Below are 17,464 nucleotides of genomic sequence, written 5' to 3'. Positions count from 1 at the left end.
GCAGAAGTTCTTCAGCTTTAGCCATGTAAGCATCACAGGCAGGTTGGATAGAAAGATGTGGTAGGCCCCACCTCAGTGTCTTCATTTTGCTGTCTGGCTAGAGCCAGCATTCATTTCTTGCCAGCTCCTGTGTGACACTTTGAGAAGCACAGTTGTAGGCTTCCATTGGCTTCCTTAGGGTGCAACAGGACCTTAGCCTAATTCCTCCCTCCTCTGGTCCTGTGGCCACACTGGCCATGCACCACACTCTAGCACCTCTGGCCTGGTCTTGTTCTTTGTGAGCTGCACCAGTGTAAGATCCTGAAGATATCTCCTACATATTCACCACCAGCACTTAACCTTGGAGAATTCTACCCATTCTTTAAAACCCAGCCCAAGTATTCATAAAACCTTTGCCAGATATTTCCTCAAAGCAATAAGTAATTTCTCCTCAATAGCACTTTGCATTTCCCTGTGTAGTTTTCCATGTTACTTAGTTCCCTATTTGTATCCTCTTCCTACATCTTTCCTTTATTGATATCAAGTTTTCTTTTTTACTTGCTGACTTCATCACAGTGTCCAGAGCACAATAATTTGCCCTTAGTAGCTGCACAGTAATTATTAGGACAGTTGAATTTAATATAGGAAAGGGAAGGGAAAGGAAAGGGAAAGGGAAGGGAAGAGAAAAGGGAAGGGAAGGCAAGGGAAGGGAAGGGAAGGAGAGACAGCAAGAGAGGAGAAGGAAAGGAAGAAAGGAAGAATGAAAAGAGAAAGAAAGGAAAAAAGGAAAGAAATAGACTGTAAGCTAAAAGCCTATAATATAGTTTGGAATTTTCAAACCAAAAGGAGACCTATATGGTTTACGAATTTGACCTTCTAAAACTTAATTGTTAAATATGTTTTCCCTAAGTAATAGTCACTGCAATTGGTTTTGAAACACTTGACTTCTAACTAAAGATGTCATGTGTGTGCTTGAGGACACATAATATGTAATGTGTCATGATGAGAGCTAGCTTAGGTTTTCCACATCACTCTAACCCAATGGAAAGCAAGAGTTGAATTTCAGATTAATGAATCATTATCCCTTTGATTTTGGTAGGAGACAGAAGGAACATAATATAGTTAGCTGTCTCTGTGGTGTCGAGCAATTACCTTAATTTCTTTAAAGGTTCATTGCATGCTTATTCCCTGTGAGTTATGGCTAATAAAGTTCAGTAGTCTCATAGATCTTTAGTCAAAGATAGGTAGGTTTTACAAAACAATTGTTCTTTATACTTTCACATCAAAAATGTCTTAGGATGGGGGAACAAATGAGAAATTTCTTTTAATCTTCTTAATATCTCTTAGAACCACTCTTCTTTAGTAATCTGCATAGGCATTTTATTTTCAACACACTTCAGGCTTATTTGTGTTTGAATTTTTTATTATTTAAGGGATAATTAGAGGGGCTCAGTGGTAGAATGCTTGCCTTGCATGCATGAGGATTTGAGTCGTCAGCACCACATAAGCAGAAAAGCCGGAAGTGGCGCTGTGGCTCAAGTGGTAGAGCTCTAGCCTTGAGCTGAAGAGCTGAGGGACAGCGTCCAGGCCCAGAGTTCAGGCCCCACAACCGGCCAAAAAAAAAAAAAAAGGGGATAATTAGAAATTACTTTTTTTTGCGGGGCTGGGGGGATGTTCTGGTCCTAGGGTTTTTACTCAGGACCTGAGTGCTGGTGCTATCCCTGAAGGTTTTTGTTGTTGTTGTTTTGTTTTGTTTTGTTTTTTGCTCAAGGCTAATGTTCTACCACTTGAACCACAACTCTACTTGTGGATTTATGGTGGTTAATTGTAAATAAGTGACTCATGGACTTTTCCTGCCTAAGATGTCTTTGAACAGCCATCCTTAGATCTCAGCCTCCGAGTAACTAAGACTACGGGCATGAGCCACCTGTGCCCAGCAAAATGGTCATGTTTTAGTGTAATTTTTATTCCAGAAAGCACAGTGACTCTCCATCTGGAAAAATAAACGTTGTGCTCTTTATAACTTTCCCTACAACTTTCCCTGGCCTCCAGCCTTGAAGACTTTGTTCTATAATCCCACTGATAACAGTATAATTGTCTATCTGTTAAAGCTGTTTGTGTCCCAAATTTGAAACATGAGCTGCAACATAAGCTCTGCTAGGCTTACAGTAGTATTTGTTAGGATGATTACCAAAATACAACATTTGGGAGAGAGAAAAAAATCATTATTTTACCCCACATTTTTAGGGAAAAAGATAATTTTTTAATTCAAATAATGAGTTATTGTAAATAAAATTTTAATTCTACCAATTTAGTTAATTATTCTCTAGGCTTGTGCTATTTGTAAATAAAAGTTATAAGACCAGATAGGACTGATTGGGCAGGGTGGGGGCATGGACTCTATCGATTACAGTTGTGTTTTTCCTTTTGAGAAGTAGCCATTATCTCATAGTAAGTGCTGTTGGAGTTAATGTAATTACCTGACCAAAAGTAAGTTTGCTGAAATTTGTATGGTGAGAAAATGACTCAGAGAACTTTCTAAAACCACATTTTCCCCCGTGTCATTTCTCCCCCTGTAGAAGTGTGGGAGAACATATAACATCCAGAGAATATTTCAAAAACAATATTACACAGCATTTACCCCAGTAAAGAAACATAATTCAGACTGACAAAAAAGCTGTAAGTAATATTTCTTCCAACCTCAAGCCCTTAGTTTGGCTTCTATACTTTTTCCCCTGCAAATGTTTGCCTGTTTTGGCTCTATTTTGTTTTCATGTTTGATTAGAGATAAAGAATTGAAAAGACTGCCAGGCCCTGGTGACTTATGCCTGTAATCGTAGTTGCTCAGGAGTCTGAGATCTGAGTAGCAGAGTTTGAAGCCAGCTCAGGCAGGAAACTCTGAGAAACTCTTTTCTCCTATTAACCACCAAAACAAAACTGCTGGAAGGGAAGCTGTGCCTCAAATAAAATAGAGCACTTATAAAATAGAGCACTTGCCTTGAGCAAAGAAGCTCAGAGACAGTACCCAGGCGCTGAGTTCACACACACACACACACACACACACACGCACGCACGCACGCACGCACGCACGCACGCACGCACACACACACGCACACACACACACGCACACACACACATACACACACACGAAAGACAGAAAGAGAAAGAGGGAGATTAGAATTAAGTGAGTTTTGGAGTCTTTCAGAAACTGGAGTGGGAGGCCACAGCATGGCCATCCTGTACACCAGCAGAGCTGTCATGAGAACTTACAGGTGCAGAAATAATGGTCCATGAAGGGTTACAGAAAGAAAAAGAGAACCTGTAATTCTTCCTACAGGCATCTATGAAGCCTTCTATTCACCCAGATCTACATTACAGTGTATCCTAACCTTCCTTTACTGCTCTTTGTGTCTCTAATCACAATCTGATAGAATAAATATTTTATTTGTTTTTCTAGCCCTTCCCTACCCGCTTCCTACCTGGTAGAACCTAAAGGCATAGACGTGGTCTCTTGTTTATTGCGATTTCCCTAATACCTAGAACCATGCTCGGCCCATAGTAAGTTGTAATAGATACTATTTGCTGATTAACTGAATGACCTCTCTCTTGAGTTTCACTTTGTAAAATTCTGACCTATGTAATCAACCTCTGTTGGATTGATAGAGCTGCATGTTCCTGTGATCTGTATTCCCCTCTATATATCATAACCCCATGCTGCTAGCCTTTGGAGATTACCAACCAGTTTGCAGTTCTAGGCTGTCCCATTTATGCACCTTGCAAGGACATGGCATGCCCACCAACAGCCACCTTCTGGTCTCCAAACCAGTTTGTGCCACTTGTATTTGTTATTTCAATTGTGTAATTTAACTGTATATGTTACTTGTTATGTATTGATTTGAAAATAGTTGTTTTGATGAAAACTGGACCTTAAACTCAAAATGGACAAAAGTTGCTGCTAAATGAGGATCTATAATACATCTCTAATAGACTGGAAAAATAATATCTGTACCTTAAAAACACTTGTAAGGGCCAGGTGTAGTGACTTAGACCTATAATCCCAACATTTGGAAGCTAAAGCAGGAAAATCTTGAATTTAAAGCCAGCTGGCCACATAGTGAAATCCTGTCTCAAAAAACAAAACATAGAGTCATCAGCGTTCCATGTCCATAATCTTAGCTACTCAAGAAGCCTTAAGATCTGAGGATCATGGTTGGAAACCAGCCAGGGCAAGGATTTCTGTGAAATTTTGAACTCTATTGACTACCAAAAAAGCTGGTAATAGAACTGTGACTCAAGTGTTAGAATGCTAGCATTTAGCAAAAAAAAAAACAAAAAACAAAAAACTCATTGACAGCACCCAGTCTCTGAATTCAAGCCCCAGGACAACAACAATAATGGGGGAAAAACTTTTTTCAAAAAGTGTGTAGGGGTGTTTCAAATAAATAAAATTTGGAAGTAGTAGGCAGTACCTCATTATAGGTACATTCAGACTTTGTATTTATTATACAATGAATATAAAGAATGCAATCATTGCAATAAAATACAATTATTAAAATAATAATGTGTTACTTTCTAAAGTTATCCATAACTGACTTTTAAACCCAACCACTTACTGTCTGGTTGCATAGCGAAAGAACATTGTTACTGTTATAGATGGAACCTTATAAGTTGGTGTACTAGAGAAAATTCCTGGTTCAATTTTTTAAACATAATAACAGTACTTTCCTTTTCTATAATCACTGTTTACTATGTCAAATGCATTCTTCCATGAAAGTATTAAAATACTAAGAAACTAATGTACATATTATAGCTGCTAAGAGTTGAGGAACTGTTCAGATTCACTTATGAGCTCTAAAACTTCAGTGTAGCCTTGTATAACTCATTGTTATCGACGCCTCAGTTTCTTCCTCTGTAAATGATGACAAGCACACCTTGTTCCAAGAACGGAAGGAGTTACAGGGTATGCCTGCCAACATAGTGAGCACTCAGAAATGATTGTTGCCAGCTTTTAGTTGTTGTTATGAGTGTACTGGGACTTAAACTCAGGGCCTTGAGTATTTAGGTAGATAATCTAACATTTAAGCTATGCTCCCAGCTCATGACTGTTATAGAATTGTACCTGAGTTTGCATCCTGCCCTGTTACTGTCTATGTGTTCAGTTACTATGGAAGCAAATCAGAGAAGTTAGATCACCTGTTAGACATATATACACATTTTAACCAGATATTCATCAAACTTAGGTTTTAAAGAGGAAGATATACATAAACTGCTGAACATATAAATCCTCAATAAATGTTGGTTTTAAAAAATTCAACAAAGTAGAACATGTTATACTGTGGGAGAAGATTATAGAATAGTACAATTCATACTAGTTTTATTTAACAAATTATGTATAATTCTAAATGTATAAATACAAATATATTTACTAAACTGTATATGCTTCTATCATATTTTCTTTTTCACTTTACTTTTTATTGAGCGATCTTCTACAACTCATGAGAAAAGCCCTTTTTGTATAGGTTCAATCTATCTACCCTTGCTATTTTAGTAAATTTGTCATTAATGGGAGGTGTTTACTCTTATAAAGGAGTTTAAAATTGGTTTCAGATTAAATAAAGGTAATTGAATTTTAATGAAACTCAAACAGAAGCATGTCATTACCATTCCACAGTTTTTAAGTTTTGGCAGAAAACTGGTTTCCAGAATGTTAACAGACTAAGAAGGAGAGGGACACTGTTCACATTATGGAAGGTACATGGCTTCTTCTAAAGTTTTCTCAATTGAGGTCTTACCAAAACCCTGTCACATTGAGGTCTGCTGATGTTGCCTAGTATATAAGCAGCCCAGTGACAGGCTGTGTTAAGGAACTTTGTAAGAATTCAGAAAGTGGAAACCATCTTAGGCCACGGATGTCAGACTAGATATGTTCCCCCTGTTGGTAACGAGAGTGCAGAACAGCTTCTACCTCCTTAACTCTGCACCGAATTTTGCCTCAACTTTGGAGGATTTCTCTTCTTTAAGCACTGTTGATGGAAACGTTACAGCTAAATATTTGTATCACCAGTGAACATGAATTTAGCCATTTACTTGATTATTGCAGCATGTGTTAAAGAGCTGCTGCTGCCCATTTGCAGACTAATGTGTTTATTACAGTCTTCCCAGTGGCATCTTGAAGTGTCTTTCAGCTAAAAAATTCATGAGTATTATTGGCTTTCAGTCAGAAAATGGAATATGTCTTCTGGTTACTGTCTAATATACCACTTTAAGGCCATTATAGTCAAGTAAATCTAAGAGCAGAACATATTGAGAAGGAAGGAAATTTTTAGCTTAAACATTTGTTTATGCACTGTTACTGTTCCATGGACTAAGATACAAGCATTCAGGAGGTAGGTGCTAATGACCATTTTACTTGGATAGTAGTTAGTTGTGGGATCTGTTGTTTTCTTTTATTGTGTACCCAACTATAGACTGCTAGTGTTTTAGTACTGAAAAATCCTATCTCAATAAGAAGACTGTCTGACTTACTGTGGTTACATAAGAAGTCAAATGTACAGTATGCTGTTGTAAATTAGTAGCATTAAATTGAGAATTTGTTTTCAAATAAGGTGTCATTAATTCTGGATTTATTTGAAATGATTCCTCTAAAACTTTACAAGCTAACTGTTGTCAGGGTGTGAATTAATGTGCAGTTTTATGAGTCTGAATCTGTAGATGTAGACTATAATATGTGAGGTAAAATTACATTTTTATTGTCTGAAAACTGAAAAGTACCATAGCTTTACAAAGAGATGAAGTTAAAAATGACCTTATGATATAGTAAAAATGAGTTTTGGGGAAAAATAAAATATACATTTTATTGGCTAAAATGTTTTGAAATATTATATAGTGTCCTCTGTAACTATTAACTGCATTGTTTGCCAGTGGGAAGAAAATGGTTGATTTTCTGTATGCTCCCACTCCTTTGTATATAAATCTAAGTAGTTATTGTTTTTATTTGTACATGTGATGCTTGAATGAATCAAAAATTACATAGTCTGTATGGAGTATTTAACTATTACAAAAAGTTGAAGTCTTACCAAAAGTTGACCTTGGGTAATTTTTACCAATTAACACTAATTAGAAGGTGATATTCCCCTGCTGTCTACTGAACATCTTTTTATTGGTGTCGGTGTCATATGACTTTCAAATGCCTGGCCCACTGTTTTCTACCTTTCTCAGGCATCCACAGAGAAAGGCATGTTTTGTCTATTGTAGCATTAGATACTATGTTTCCTTAGCCTTATCAGAAACTGCTGAGAAATTTTGCTTAACAAAGGGATCACTCCCAAGAACACAGTATAAAGGAAAAAGTGTTTTTGTGTGATAAAGAAGTAGCGCTTACAGTTTAGCTTTTCAGATGGCCTTCTGAACAATGGCTATTTGAAAGACCCTTTTGTAGTTTAGTAGAGTCCAAATGGATGATGAATGATTTATGTATACTTTTATATTGTTAGAGCATTAAAAGGTTCCTGTCAAGCTGGGCACCAGTGGCTCATGCCTGTAATCCTAGCCACTCAGGAGGCTGAGATCTGAGGATCATGGTTCAAAGCCTGCCCCATGCAAGAAAGTCCATGATACTCTTATCTCCAATTAACCACCAGAAAACTGTAAATGGCTCAAGTGGTGGAACACTAGCCTTAAGCTGAAGAGTTGAGGGACAGCACCCAGGCCCAGAGTTCAAGACCCACGACTGACAAAAAAAAAAAGGTTTCTGTCAACCAGGCATTATGGTGCATACCTGTAATTCCAACTGTAACTCAGCAACTAAAGCTGTATGATCATGAGTTCTAGGCCATTTGATCTACATTTGTTGCCTGCCACACAATTCCCCTCATCTTTTGAAAAAAGACTGAAGAACCTGGAAGTTGTTGGAGAATGTAGAAGCCTTTTAGAAGTTAATTTATTTGACAGATCCTCCTCATAGAGGATTTGATGACTTGTTTTAACAACTTTCTTTGTTGTTTCTACCTTGGGAACAAACGTTGTATAGATCAATCCCAGTGTCAGGTTTAACTTTTAAAACCTATCTTAGAGCTAGCTCCAGAGATCTGATATTTCATCCCCAAATGTGGATTTTAATCAATGGTATTCATATCCTTTAACTGAATTTGTTCAGCATATAACTAATCTGATAGTTTCCTAGGCATTGGTTAGAAGATGACCTATACTGAAAAGAGGGTAAAACTAAAATGCATATTATGGGTTACATAAATTCTGAGTGATTCATGGTATGAGGCTGTTTTACATGCCTCATACTTCATTCGTGATCTGGATGGGTTTATGAAAGAGGGGTGCGTTTTAAATTGTACTAAGGACTCCGACGTATTTTGCTTTCTGTTGGTAGCTAAGTATTTGACTTTACCCCCCAAATGTCTTGGTTTTTTGTTTTGTTTTTTTGTTTTTTTGGGTGTTGGTCATGGGGCTTGAACTCTGGGCTTGGGCTCTGTCCCTGTGCTCTTCAGCTCAAAGCGAGCGCTCTACCGCTTGAGCCACAGTGCCACTTCCGGTTTTCTAGTGGTTTATTAGAGATAAGAGTCTCACGGACTTTCCTGCCTGGGCTGGCTTTGAACTGTGATCCTCAGATATCAGCCTCCTGATTAGCTAGGATTATAAGCACGAGCCACCGGCACCTGGCTAATGTCTTGTTTTTAAAAAATAAAACTTAACTAGTTCTTGGTGCTGTAACTCCTTCCTTTGCTATCTAGGACAAGTTGATATCAACTGAGGAGAGTGAAGGGGTGCAGTTACAGTGAAAGCAGGGCTATTGTGTGGCTGTAGATAACAAGAATGGACAAAGGGAAACTTCTTGTTCAGTCCTGTCCTTCACTACCCTCAACATCTGCTTGAAACCGGTTCATTCTCAATGACTGTAATTATCATCAGATACACTCTGAGAGATTACTTGTATCCATGATCAGCTTTTACATTTACATCGAACAGTTTCAGAGTGAGATATGCTCAAGAATTTTAATTTCATGCAAATGTTGCAAACATGCAAAAATGTTAACAAACTATTCCCTAAGGGTAAGTTACAAAATAAAAATGTTTAAACCTTCAGTGCTGCCCTTCTTTGTATTCTAGTTCCAACTTTTTTGTTGGAAATTAATTTTTAACTTTGATCTGCGAATGCAGTCAAATGCATCTCCATAGAATTTAATGCTTAAGATAATTTCCAATGAGTAAGTAGCAGTGAAATAATCTGATCAGTTCCTGTCATTCTCCCTTACTCAATTTTTAGAGTAGTGGGAAAAAATTAACTTCGCTGGCCTAACACACATAAGTGTCATGCTGACACTCCCTGCCAGCCAAGCCACACACAAGTTAGTAAAGATATCAGGCATTTCAGTGGCAGCACAATGGTTCTCCTGAAGCCCTTTGTTAGTGAGGTTCACTGTGACTTAATTTGATCCCCCTCAAATTTATGCGACTCATAAATCTATGTGCCTGCTTCAGGATAGCAACTACCATGTTCTGTATGTTACCATCTTTCTTCCTTCCTGGCTCCAAAGTTTAATTCTCGCCTTTCCTCCAATCCATGCCTCTTTCTTTGGTCTCAGGTCCTTGTTTTCCCTGGGTGATTGGCAGTGATTCAGATGGGCTGCCTGATGGGGCCCACCAAGGAGCAACTCCCTTTCTTGATTGGCCAAGTTATCTACACCTCCATTTCTCCTACATGTCCTCCTTCTCTTTGTGGTATCAAAGCTGGTTGGAAATGTTGTGGGGGGCACGTATCCTATAAGAGTTGCTTGAAAAAAAAAAAAGGATATTTGAAACAGGCATAGAAAAATACAGAAGCAGTTGTGTTCAGAAAGCAGAAATTTAGATCCTAAGGAAATACATTTAAGGCACCACTGTATAATAAAAAGAAAAAACTTGGCAATTAAGAAACTTATTCAGAAGGAAATAAATGACATTTTAAAATTACAAATAGAATGGTTTGTAAGCTAACCTTGAGTAAGTGCAAATAAAACAGTGTGCTCAGCTGCTTTTACCACACTTAGAAAACGTTTGCTCTTGGTCCACTCATTTACTCTAGTGCTGTTGGAATACAGCAGTGCTGTTTCCCTGTGCAGTTGCAGTGATTAGGATATGCATATCAGGAAATGTTTAAATGTAAACAATTATGATACTATGTTCAGTCCACAAACTAGGTACACAGAATGTTGTCACTTATTTTATCAATTGAAAATTTTTCTGATCTTTCTTTTTCTCTTTTCTCGTCCCCACCCCACACATGTTTGCTAGCTGGCACTGTGCCAGTTAAACCACATCTCTGACCTGGCTTTTTATTTTTGCTGGTTCTTTTGGAGATGGACCCTTACTTATTTCTTTGTCCAGTCTGGCCTTGTACCATAATTCTATAAATCTTAGCCCCTGTGAATAGCTAGGATTACAGGGTTGAGCTGCCTTAATGCAGCTTATAGTAGCATTTTAGTTAAGAATAAGAGTATACTTGTGTATAAATCCCAACTCTGACACTTAGTAGGCTGCCTGGTACCCTCTTCTGTGGATGTTAATGACCATCTCCATTTTACACTAGCATAGTGGGCTCACTAACTTTTTAAGGTCACTCAACTGACCGAGTAGTGAAGTTTGGACATGGGTACTGGCCCATGGGTGCTCTACAATACTGCCTTTCATAGTGTGTCTTTGAATGTGTACACCAGTTGATACATAATGAATGCTAACAAAGCACAGATTATATTTATTATCAGGCCAAAACTGTGATCACAGTACAAGTCCTTGGGACTTAGTTACATTGCTCGCACCAGCAGGCAGCATAGGCATCAATTCCCAAGTTGCATCTTCCATGTGACCTGAAGTGAATGTGCAATTGGTGCAGCCTCCCTCAGCTGATAGATAGGATGACTTTAAGAACAGTTGGTTCTGCTGCCCCCTTAGATCCGAACAGTGGCCAGAAGAAGCAACTGTAGTGAGACAAAGACTGAGCGTTGCAGAGTATACTCAAAAATCGGACGCGCAGTTAGGTATGTGGAAGTGTGATCCTGCATTTGCTCTCGGGTACTGTTTTCTTTAGCCCACCTTTTCTTTTTTATCCTGGTTCTTGATGAACCTATTGCCATTCTTAAATTCTTGGTCTTTCGCTGACTTGGCCTTCTCTCTTTTCTAACCTAGAAAAGCCTCCACAAAAAGTAGAAAAGGGCAGAAATTACTTAGAAGGCTGGAGAACATAATGAAGGGGAAATGGCATAGAATTGGGATCTCTAAGAGACTTTTAAATATTGCCTTCACTTTTGAGGCTGCGTATTTTTCCATTTTGCTAAGCAGTTATTACACTGCAGAAGTAGCCATCTTTTACACTTTCCTAAAAACCTTTGCTAGTCTCTTTAATTCAGAACTAAAATTCTTTTAATTCTGACTCTAGTTCTCTCTTGTTTTTTCATATTTAAAATAGTATTTTCTTTCTCTTTCTTGCTCTTCTTTCTTCTTTCTTTCTTTCTTTCTTTCTTTCTTTCTTTCTTTCTTTCTTTCTTTCTTTCTTTCTTTCTTTCTTTCCTTCTTTCTTTCTTTCTTTCTTTCTTTCTTTCTTTCTTTCTTTCTTTCTTTCTTTCTTTCTTTCTTTCTTTCTTTCCTTCCTTCCTTCCTTCCTTCCTTCCTTCCTTCCTTCCTTCCTTCCTTCCTTCCTTCCTTCCTTCCTTCTTTCGTTTGTTGTGGGGCTTGAACTCTAGGCCTGGGTGTTGTCCCTCAGCTCTTCAGCTCAAGGCGAGCGCTCTACCACTTGAGACACAGTGCTACTTCCGGTTTTCTGGTGGTTTATTGCATATAAGAGTCTCAAGGAGTTTCCTGCCCAGTTTGGCTTTGAACTGTGATCCTCAGATCTCAGCCTCCTTAGTAGCCAGGATTACAGGTGAGCCACCAGGACCTAGCTTAGTATTTCATTTTTGATAGTGATGACCAGTGTGATTACACTGATTCTTTTGTCCTTAACTTTCTTACAGAAAGGAATTCAGTAATCTGGAGCTATAATGATTCTCCCCGCCCATAATCAATTGTTGCCCTGAGTTTTTGAGTGCATTAAAGACTATTGGTGATGACAGCTAGAACCAACTGAGGGATTTGAGGGGGGAGGGTGCAGGTGAGATAATGGAATGTGACAAAGCAAACCATGGTGCATTGTGCAGGGAAGGAGTCTAACTTCCAAAAAGAGAGGGCAAGGGAACCAGACATCTGTGGCTCACACCTGTAATCTTAGATACTCAGGAGGCTGAGATATGAAGATCCCTGTTCAAAGTCAGCCTCGGCAAGAAAGGCCGTGAGACTCTTCTCTAATTAGCTACCAAAAGGCCAGAAGTGAAGCTGGGCCTGCAACTGTATGATCTGAGGATCGTGATTCAAAGCTAGCCTGGTCAGGAAAGTCCATGAGACTCTTTCAAAATAAGCCAGAAGTGGAGCTGTGGTCAATGCTAGTCTTGAGCACAAAAGCTCAGGGATGGTGCCAAGGCCTTGAGTGTAAGTCCCAGGATCAGCACAATGGGAGGGGAAGAAGAGAGGTGGGGGAGGAAGGAGGAGGAGGAAGAAAGGGCAGGAGATCCAGTCATGTGAGCCTTCTAAGGGAAGCAGGAAGAGAGAGCCTCCATTTTGAGGAGTACTATTTAAGAATCCTTGCACAGGGATCCGGGACAACACATGGGTGTCAGATCTACTAGCTAAATTTAGAAGCCTTCAATTTAGAATTATAGCACTGCCTCTTCCCTAGGTGAACTATTACAGCACAGACATGACATTGGCCAACCCAAAACAGAGACTGGGAGGAGCCCCTTACAACACCTGTAGTTTCCACATAGTACAACAACGCCCCTGAAACTGCAGGCTGCAGCCTAGGCCTAGTCTAGCAGAAAGCAACTCATGGTGCTTTTGTAATCCAGCTCCTGTCTAAAGAGTCTGGACTCACTGAGGTAGGCTGGTTTGTTTCATGTTATTAACCTTTCCATTTGCTTAACCTTTTAGGCAAGGTTAAACAAAATAAAAGACAACTTTGTAAGTACAAATTATACAAGCACATATAGCAAAACAATGTGTTAATTGCTTTGTTACTGTTGTCAAATTTCTGATGAAAGTCAAAGTTGTTTGTTGACAAAATGATCAGACACTTTATCAACAGCCCATTTACTCTTTCTTTTTCCTTGTTTTCTTTTATAGTTGCTGATATGTGTTCAAGATGAGTGGGATGGGAGAAAATACCTCTGACCCATCCAGGTCAGAGACAAGGAAGCGAAAGGAATGTCCTGATCAGCTTGGACCCAGGTTAGAGTTTTACTTTTTAAAAAATCAGTATTAACAGCCGGGCACCGGTGGCTCATGCCTATAATCCTAGCTATTCAGGAAGCTGAGATCTGAGGATCATGGTTCAAAGCCACCCCGGGCAAGAAAGTCCGTGAGACTCTTACCTCCAATAAACCACCAGAAAACTGGAAATGGCGCTGTAGCTCAAGTGGTAGAGTGCTAGCCTTGAGCTGAAGAGCTGAGGGATAGCGCCCAGCCCCAGAGTTCAAGCCCCATGGTCGACAAAAAAAAAAAAAAATTAGTATTATCTATGAAAGGATCCATCACATCCATCTGAGGGGACCATGCAGAAGCAGGCAGGCACAGGAGAAAGATTATTGCAAGGTTTATTAGAGGAGCCATATTTGCCCTGGAGAGAGAGCACATGGCGGCCTCCACTATCCAAGTATCAGTAGGGTCTTGGGGTAGGAAGTGAGGTCAATGGGAGTTCAGGTGGGGTCTGGGTTATTTTAGCATTTACTACTAATTCAAATACCATGTTTGGTTTTTCTCCTTTACAACTGAAGTTTTAAATATTGTAGTAGCAGTAGCTTAAATTTCAAATATACTAATCAGTTACCGATTTTATTTTTCTTTACACTCAGAGGAAAACCATATGCTTTTTTTGTGTGTGCTGATCCTGGGGTGTGAATTCAAAATCTGAGCATTATCCTTATACTTCTTTTGCTCAAGGCTAGTGCTCTACTACTTGAGCCAAAGCTTTATGGTTTTTTGGATTTGGGGATTTTATTCTTGGTAGTTTTTTGGAGATAGGAGTCTCATAAACTCACCTGCCCAGTCTGGCTTCAAATTCTGCTTCTCATATCTCAGCCTCCTGAGGAGGTAAAATTATAGTCATAAGCTACTGTTCCTGGCTGAAAACGATATACTGCTTTTTTTTTTTGGTCATTTGTGGGGCCTAGTGCTGAGCTCTTTTGCTCAAGGCAAATTTTGCTCTACCACTTTGAGCCACAGCTCTACTTCCAGTTTTCTGGAGGTTAATTGGAGATATGAATCTCACAGACTTTCATGCCCAGTCTGGCTTTGAACCACAATCTTTAGATCTCAGCCTCCTGTGTAGCTAGGATTACTGGCATGAGCCACGAGTACCCTGGGAAACTGTATACTTTTTGATGGCCCTTTGTACTTTTATAGTCAGTTCATTTGCTCTATAATCAATGTATGTTTTCCTCTTACGTCACAGAATGTTATAAGAAATCCTGTAGTGGGCTGGGAAGGTGGCTCAGTGGTAGAGTGCTTGCCTTGCATGCATGAGGCCCTGGGTTTGATTCCTCAGCAACTCATAAGCAAAAAAGAAAAAAGCCGGAAGTGGCGCTGTGACTCAAGTGGTAGAGTGCTAGCCTTGAGCTGAAAGAGCTGAGGGACAGCGCGCAGGCCCAGAGCTCAGGCCCCACGACCGGACCAAAAAAAAACAAAAACAAAAACAAAAGATAAGGATAAAAAAGAAATCCTGTAGTAAAAGGATTTGCTGTGTTTTATGCTGCATTATTTGTTTTATTTTCATAAGAACAGATTGTAGGTCTTAAGTGCAAAAAAAATTTTAAGCAAGTATGGATGATAGTGAGAATTGTTAGACTCTCCATGCAGGCTAATTTGGCTTTATCAGAATTATACATGCCTATCCTCATTGTGTTGATTTTGTTTGCTTTGGTTTGGTTTTTATTTTATTTTTCTGTTATTTTTGTGCTGGAGCATGAACTTAGAACCTGTCACTTAGTGTTAATTGGCGATAAGCATCTCACAGCCTTTCCTGCCCAGGCTGATTTTGAACCACAATCCTCAGATCTCAGCCTCCTGAGTAGCTTCGGATTAAAGGCATGAGCCACTGGCATTGGTAATATCCTGTTTTATCCTAGCATTTTCCCTTCTAAGAATTTTTCTATATACACTTCTGTAAATGCAAAATATATATGTGCCTGTAATCCTAGATACTCAGAAGGCTGAGATATGAGGATCACAGTTCAAAGACATCCAGGCAGGAAAGTCTGAGACTCTTATCTCTAACTACCAAAAGAGGCAGAAGTAGAACTGTGGCTCAAGTGGTAAAACATCACCCTTGAGCACCAAAGCTCAACAGCATCCAGGCCTTGAGTTCAAGTCCCAGGATCAGCGTATGTGCACACGTGCATGCATACACACACACACACACACACACAAACACACAAAAACACACACACACACACACACACACAAGTGATAATAAAAATAAAAAGAAATAGCCAGGTGCTTGCGGCTCATGCCTGTAATCCTAGCTACACAGGAGACTGAGATTTGAGGATCATGGTTCAAAGCCAGCCTGTGCAGGAAAGCCTGTGAGACTCTTATATCCAATTAAGCACTAGAAAACCAGAAGTGGTACTGTAGCTCAAAGTGGTAGGGCACTAGCCTTGACCAAAAAAGCTTAGGGACCATGCCCAGGATCTGAATTCAAGCCCCAGGATGGACAGACAGACAGACAGACAGATGGGAGGGAGAAAGGGAGAGAAATATATAGAAATATATTATGAATTGCAAAATTTTTTAATTAATATATTCAATTACATATAAAAGAAGCAACTGGGTGCCAGTGGGTCATACCTGTAATCCTAGCTACTCAGGCGGCTGAGAGGATTACGGTTCAAAGCCAGCCCAGGAAGGAAAGTCTGTGAGATTCTTACCTCCAGTTAAACATCAAAAAGACAGAAGGCGGGGGGGGGGGGGGCTGGGAAGATGGTTCAGTGGTTGAGTGCTTGCCTTGCATGCATGAGGCACCACATAAACATAAAAAGCCAGAAGTGGCACTGTGGCTCAAGTGGTAGAGTGCTAGCCTTGAGCTGAAGAGCTGAGGGACAGCGCCCAGGCCCAGACTTGAGGCCCCCACGACCGACCAAAAAAAAAAAAAAGACAGAAGTGGAGCTGCGGTTGGAGTGGTAGAACGCTAGCATTGAGCACAAAAGCTCAGGGTAGTGCCTAATTCCTAAGTCAAGCCCCAGAACTGGCAATAAATAAATAAATAAAATTCAAGCAGCTTCTATTTTATTAAACAACTCTTTTAGTGTTTTGAATATCATTTAGTGGGTCTTTCACTGTACTTGTACAAAACAATTATACAGTTAATATCTGAGTTTGCTATTCCATTCAAATGAGATGATTTTGCCAATTTTGGTATTTTCCTTCTCCATTGACTTTTTAACACTTTACTTGAATTTGGACCCTTTGAATTTCATATGTCATTCAGCTTGGACAGTTAACAAATATACTGTATTAGTTTCACTTTTGCTGCCTATTGTAACTTCTTGTATTATCTACAGAGGCTGCAGGATCTGATTACTAACACTTTTAAAAAGTCTATACAATTATAAAGATTTCTTTTTTATTATCTCAATGTTTTACAAGAAAGTCATTGCAATTTTTTATAACTGGAAATAATAGCTTTCTTCTTTTAGTTATCTTAAGTAAAATTTTTACAAATGTAACCTCCCTAGCTGGGTGTGAGTAGCCATACTTATAATCCTAGCTACTCAGGAAGCTGAGGTCTGAGAATTGCAGCTCAGAGCCAGCTCAGGCAGAAAAGTCTTGATACTCTGTCTCCAGGTAACTAAAAAAATGTCAGACTAGAGGCTTGGCTCACATGGTAGAGCATGATCAGTTTACTCACAAGCCAAGTGAGAGTAAAAATCCCTCTTTGTTCAAACACCAGAAAAGGCATAAATAAATAAATAACTTGTTGGCCGGGCGCTGGTGGCTCATGCCTGTAATCCTAGCTACTCAGGAGACTGAGATCTGAGGATCATGGTTCAAAGCGAGCCTGAGAAGGAAAGTCCCTGAGATCTTTATCTCCAGTAAACCAACAGAAGACCGGCAGCACTATGTTTCAAGTGGTAGAGTTCTTGCTTGCCTTGAGCTGAAGAGCTAAAGGACAGCAAGCACCCAGGCCTAGAGTTCAAGCCCCACGGCTGACAAAAATAGATAGGTAGATAGACAGATAGATAGATAGATAGATAGATAGATAGATAGATAGATAGATAGATAGATAAAATGTTACCTCCTTTACCTTTTCAAAATATTTCTTTATTTGCATAACAATAAATCCAGTTCCCACTTGTGTGCAACTTCATCAAGTAAGGACAGTATTGAGCATAATCATGCAGATCCTGGTCGT

At 39.3% G+C, this 17,464-nt stretch overlaps 1 protein-coding gene across 4 annotated transcripts in view; it reads left to right on the top strand.

Moving 5' to 3' along the window:
* Ncoa2 (nuclear receptor coactivator 2) overlaps window positions 1-17,464 on the top strand; it is a 258,130-nt gene that overhangs the window by 151,069 nt on the left and 89,597 nt on the right. For all 4 annotated transcript variants that reach the window (XM_042665844.1, XM_042665840.1, XM_042665843.1 and 1 more), the window contains exon 3: window positions 13,180-13,284. In XM_042665844.1, the coding sequence (XP_042521778.1) occupies window positions 13,199-13,284 (86 nt within the window). In that variant the 5' untranslated portion in view covers window positions 13,180-13,198. The remainder of the gene's footprint in view (window positions 1-13,179; window positions 13,285-17,464) is intronic.

The sequence above is a fragment of the Dipodomys spectabilis genome, unplaced genomic scaffold, assembly GCF_019054845.1.
Source record: "Dipodomys spectabilis isolate Male_0828 unplaced genomic scaffold, ASM1905484v1 ptg000015l, whole genome shotgun sequence".
NCBI classification, from domain to species: domain Eukaryota; kingdom Metazoa; phylum Chordata; class Mammalia; order Rodentia; family Heteromyidae; genus Dipodomys; species Dipodomys spectabilis.
This window is presented reverse-complemented; position numbering and strand designations above follow the sequence as displayed.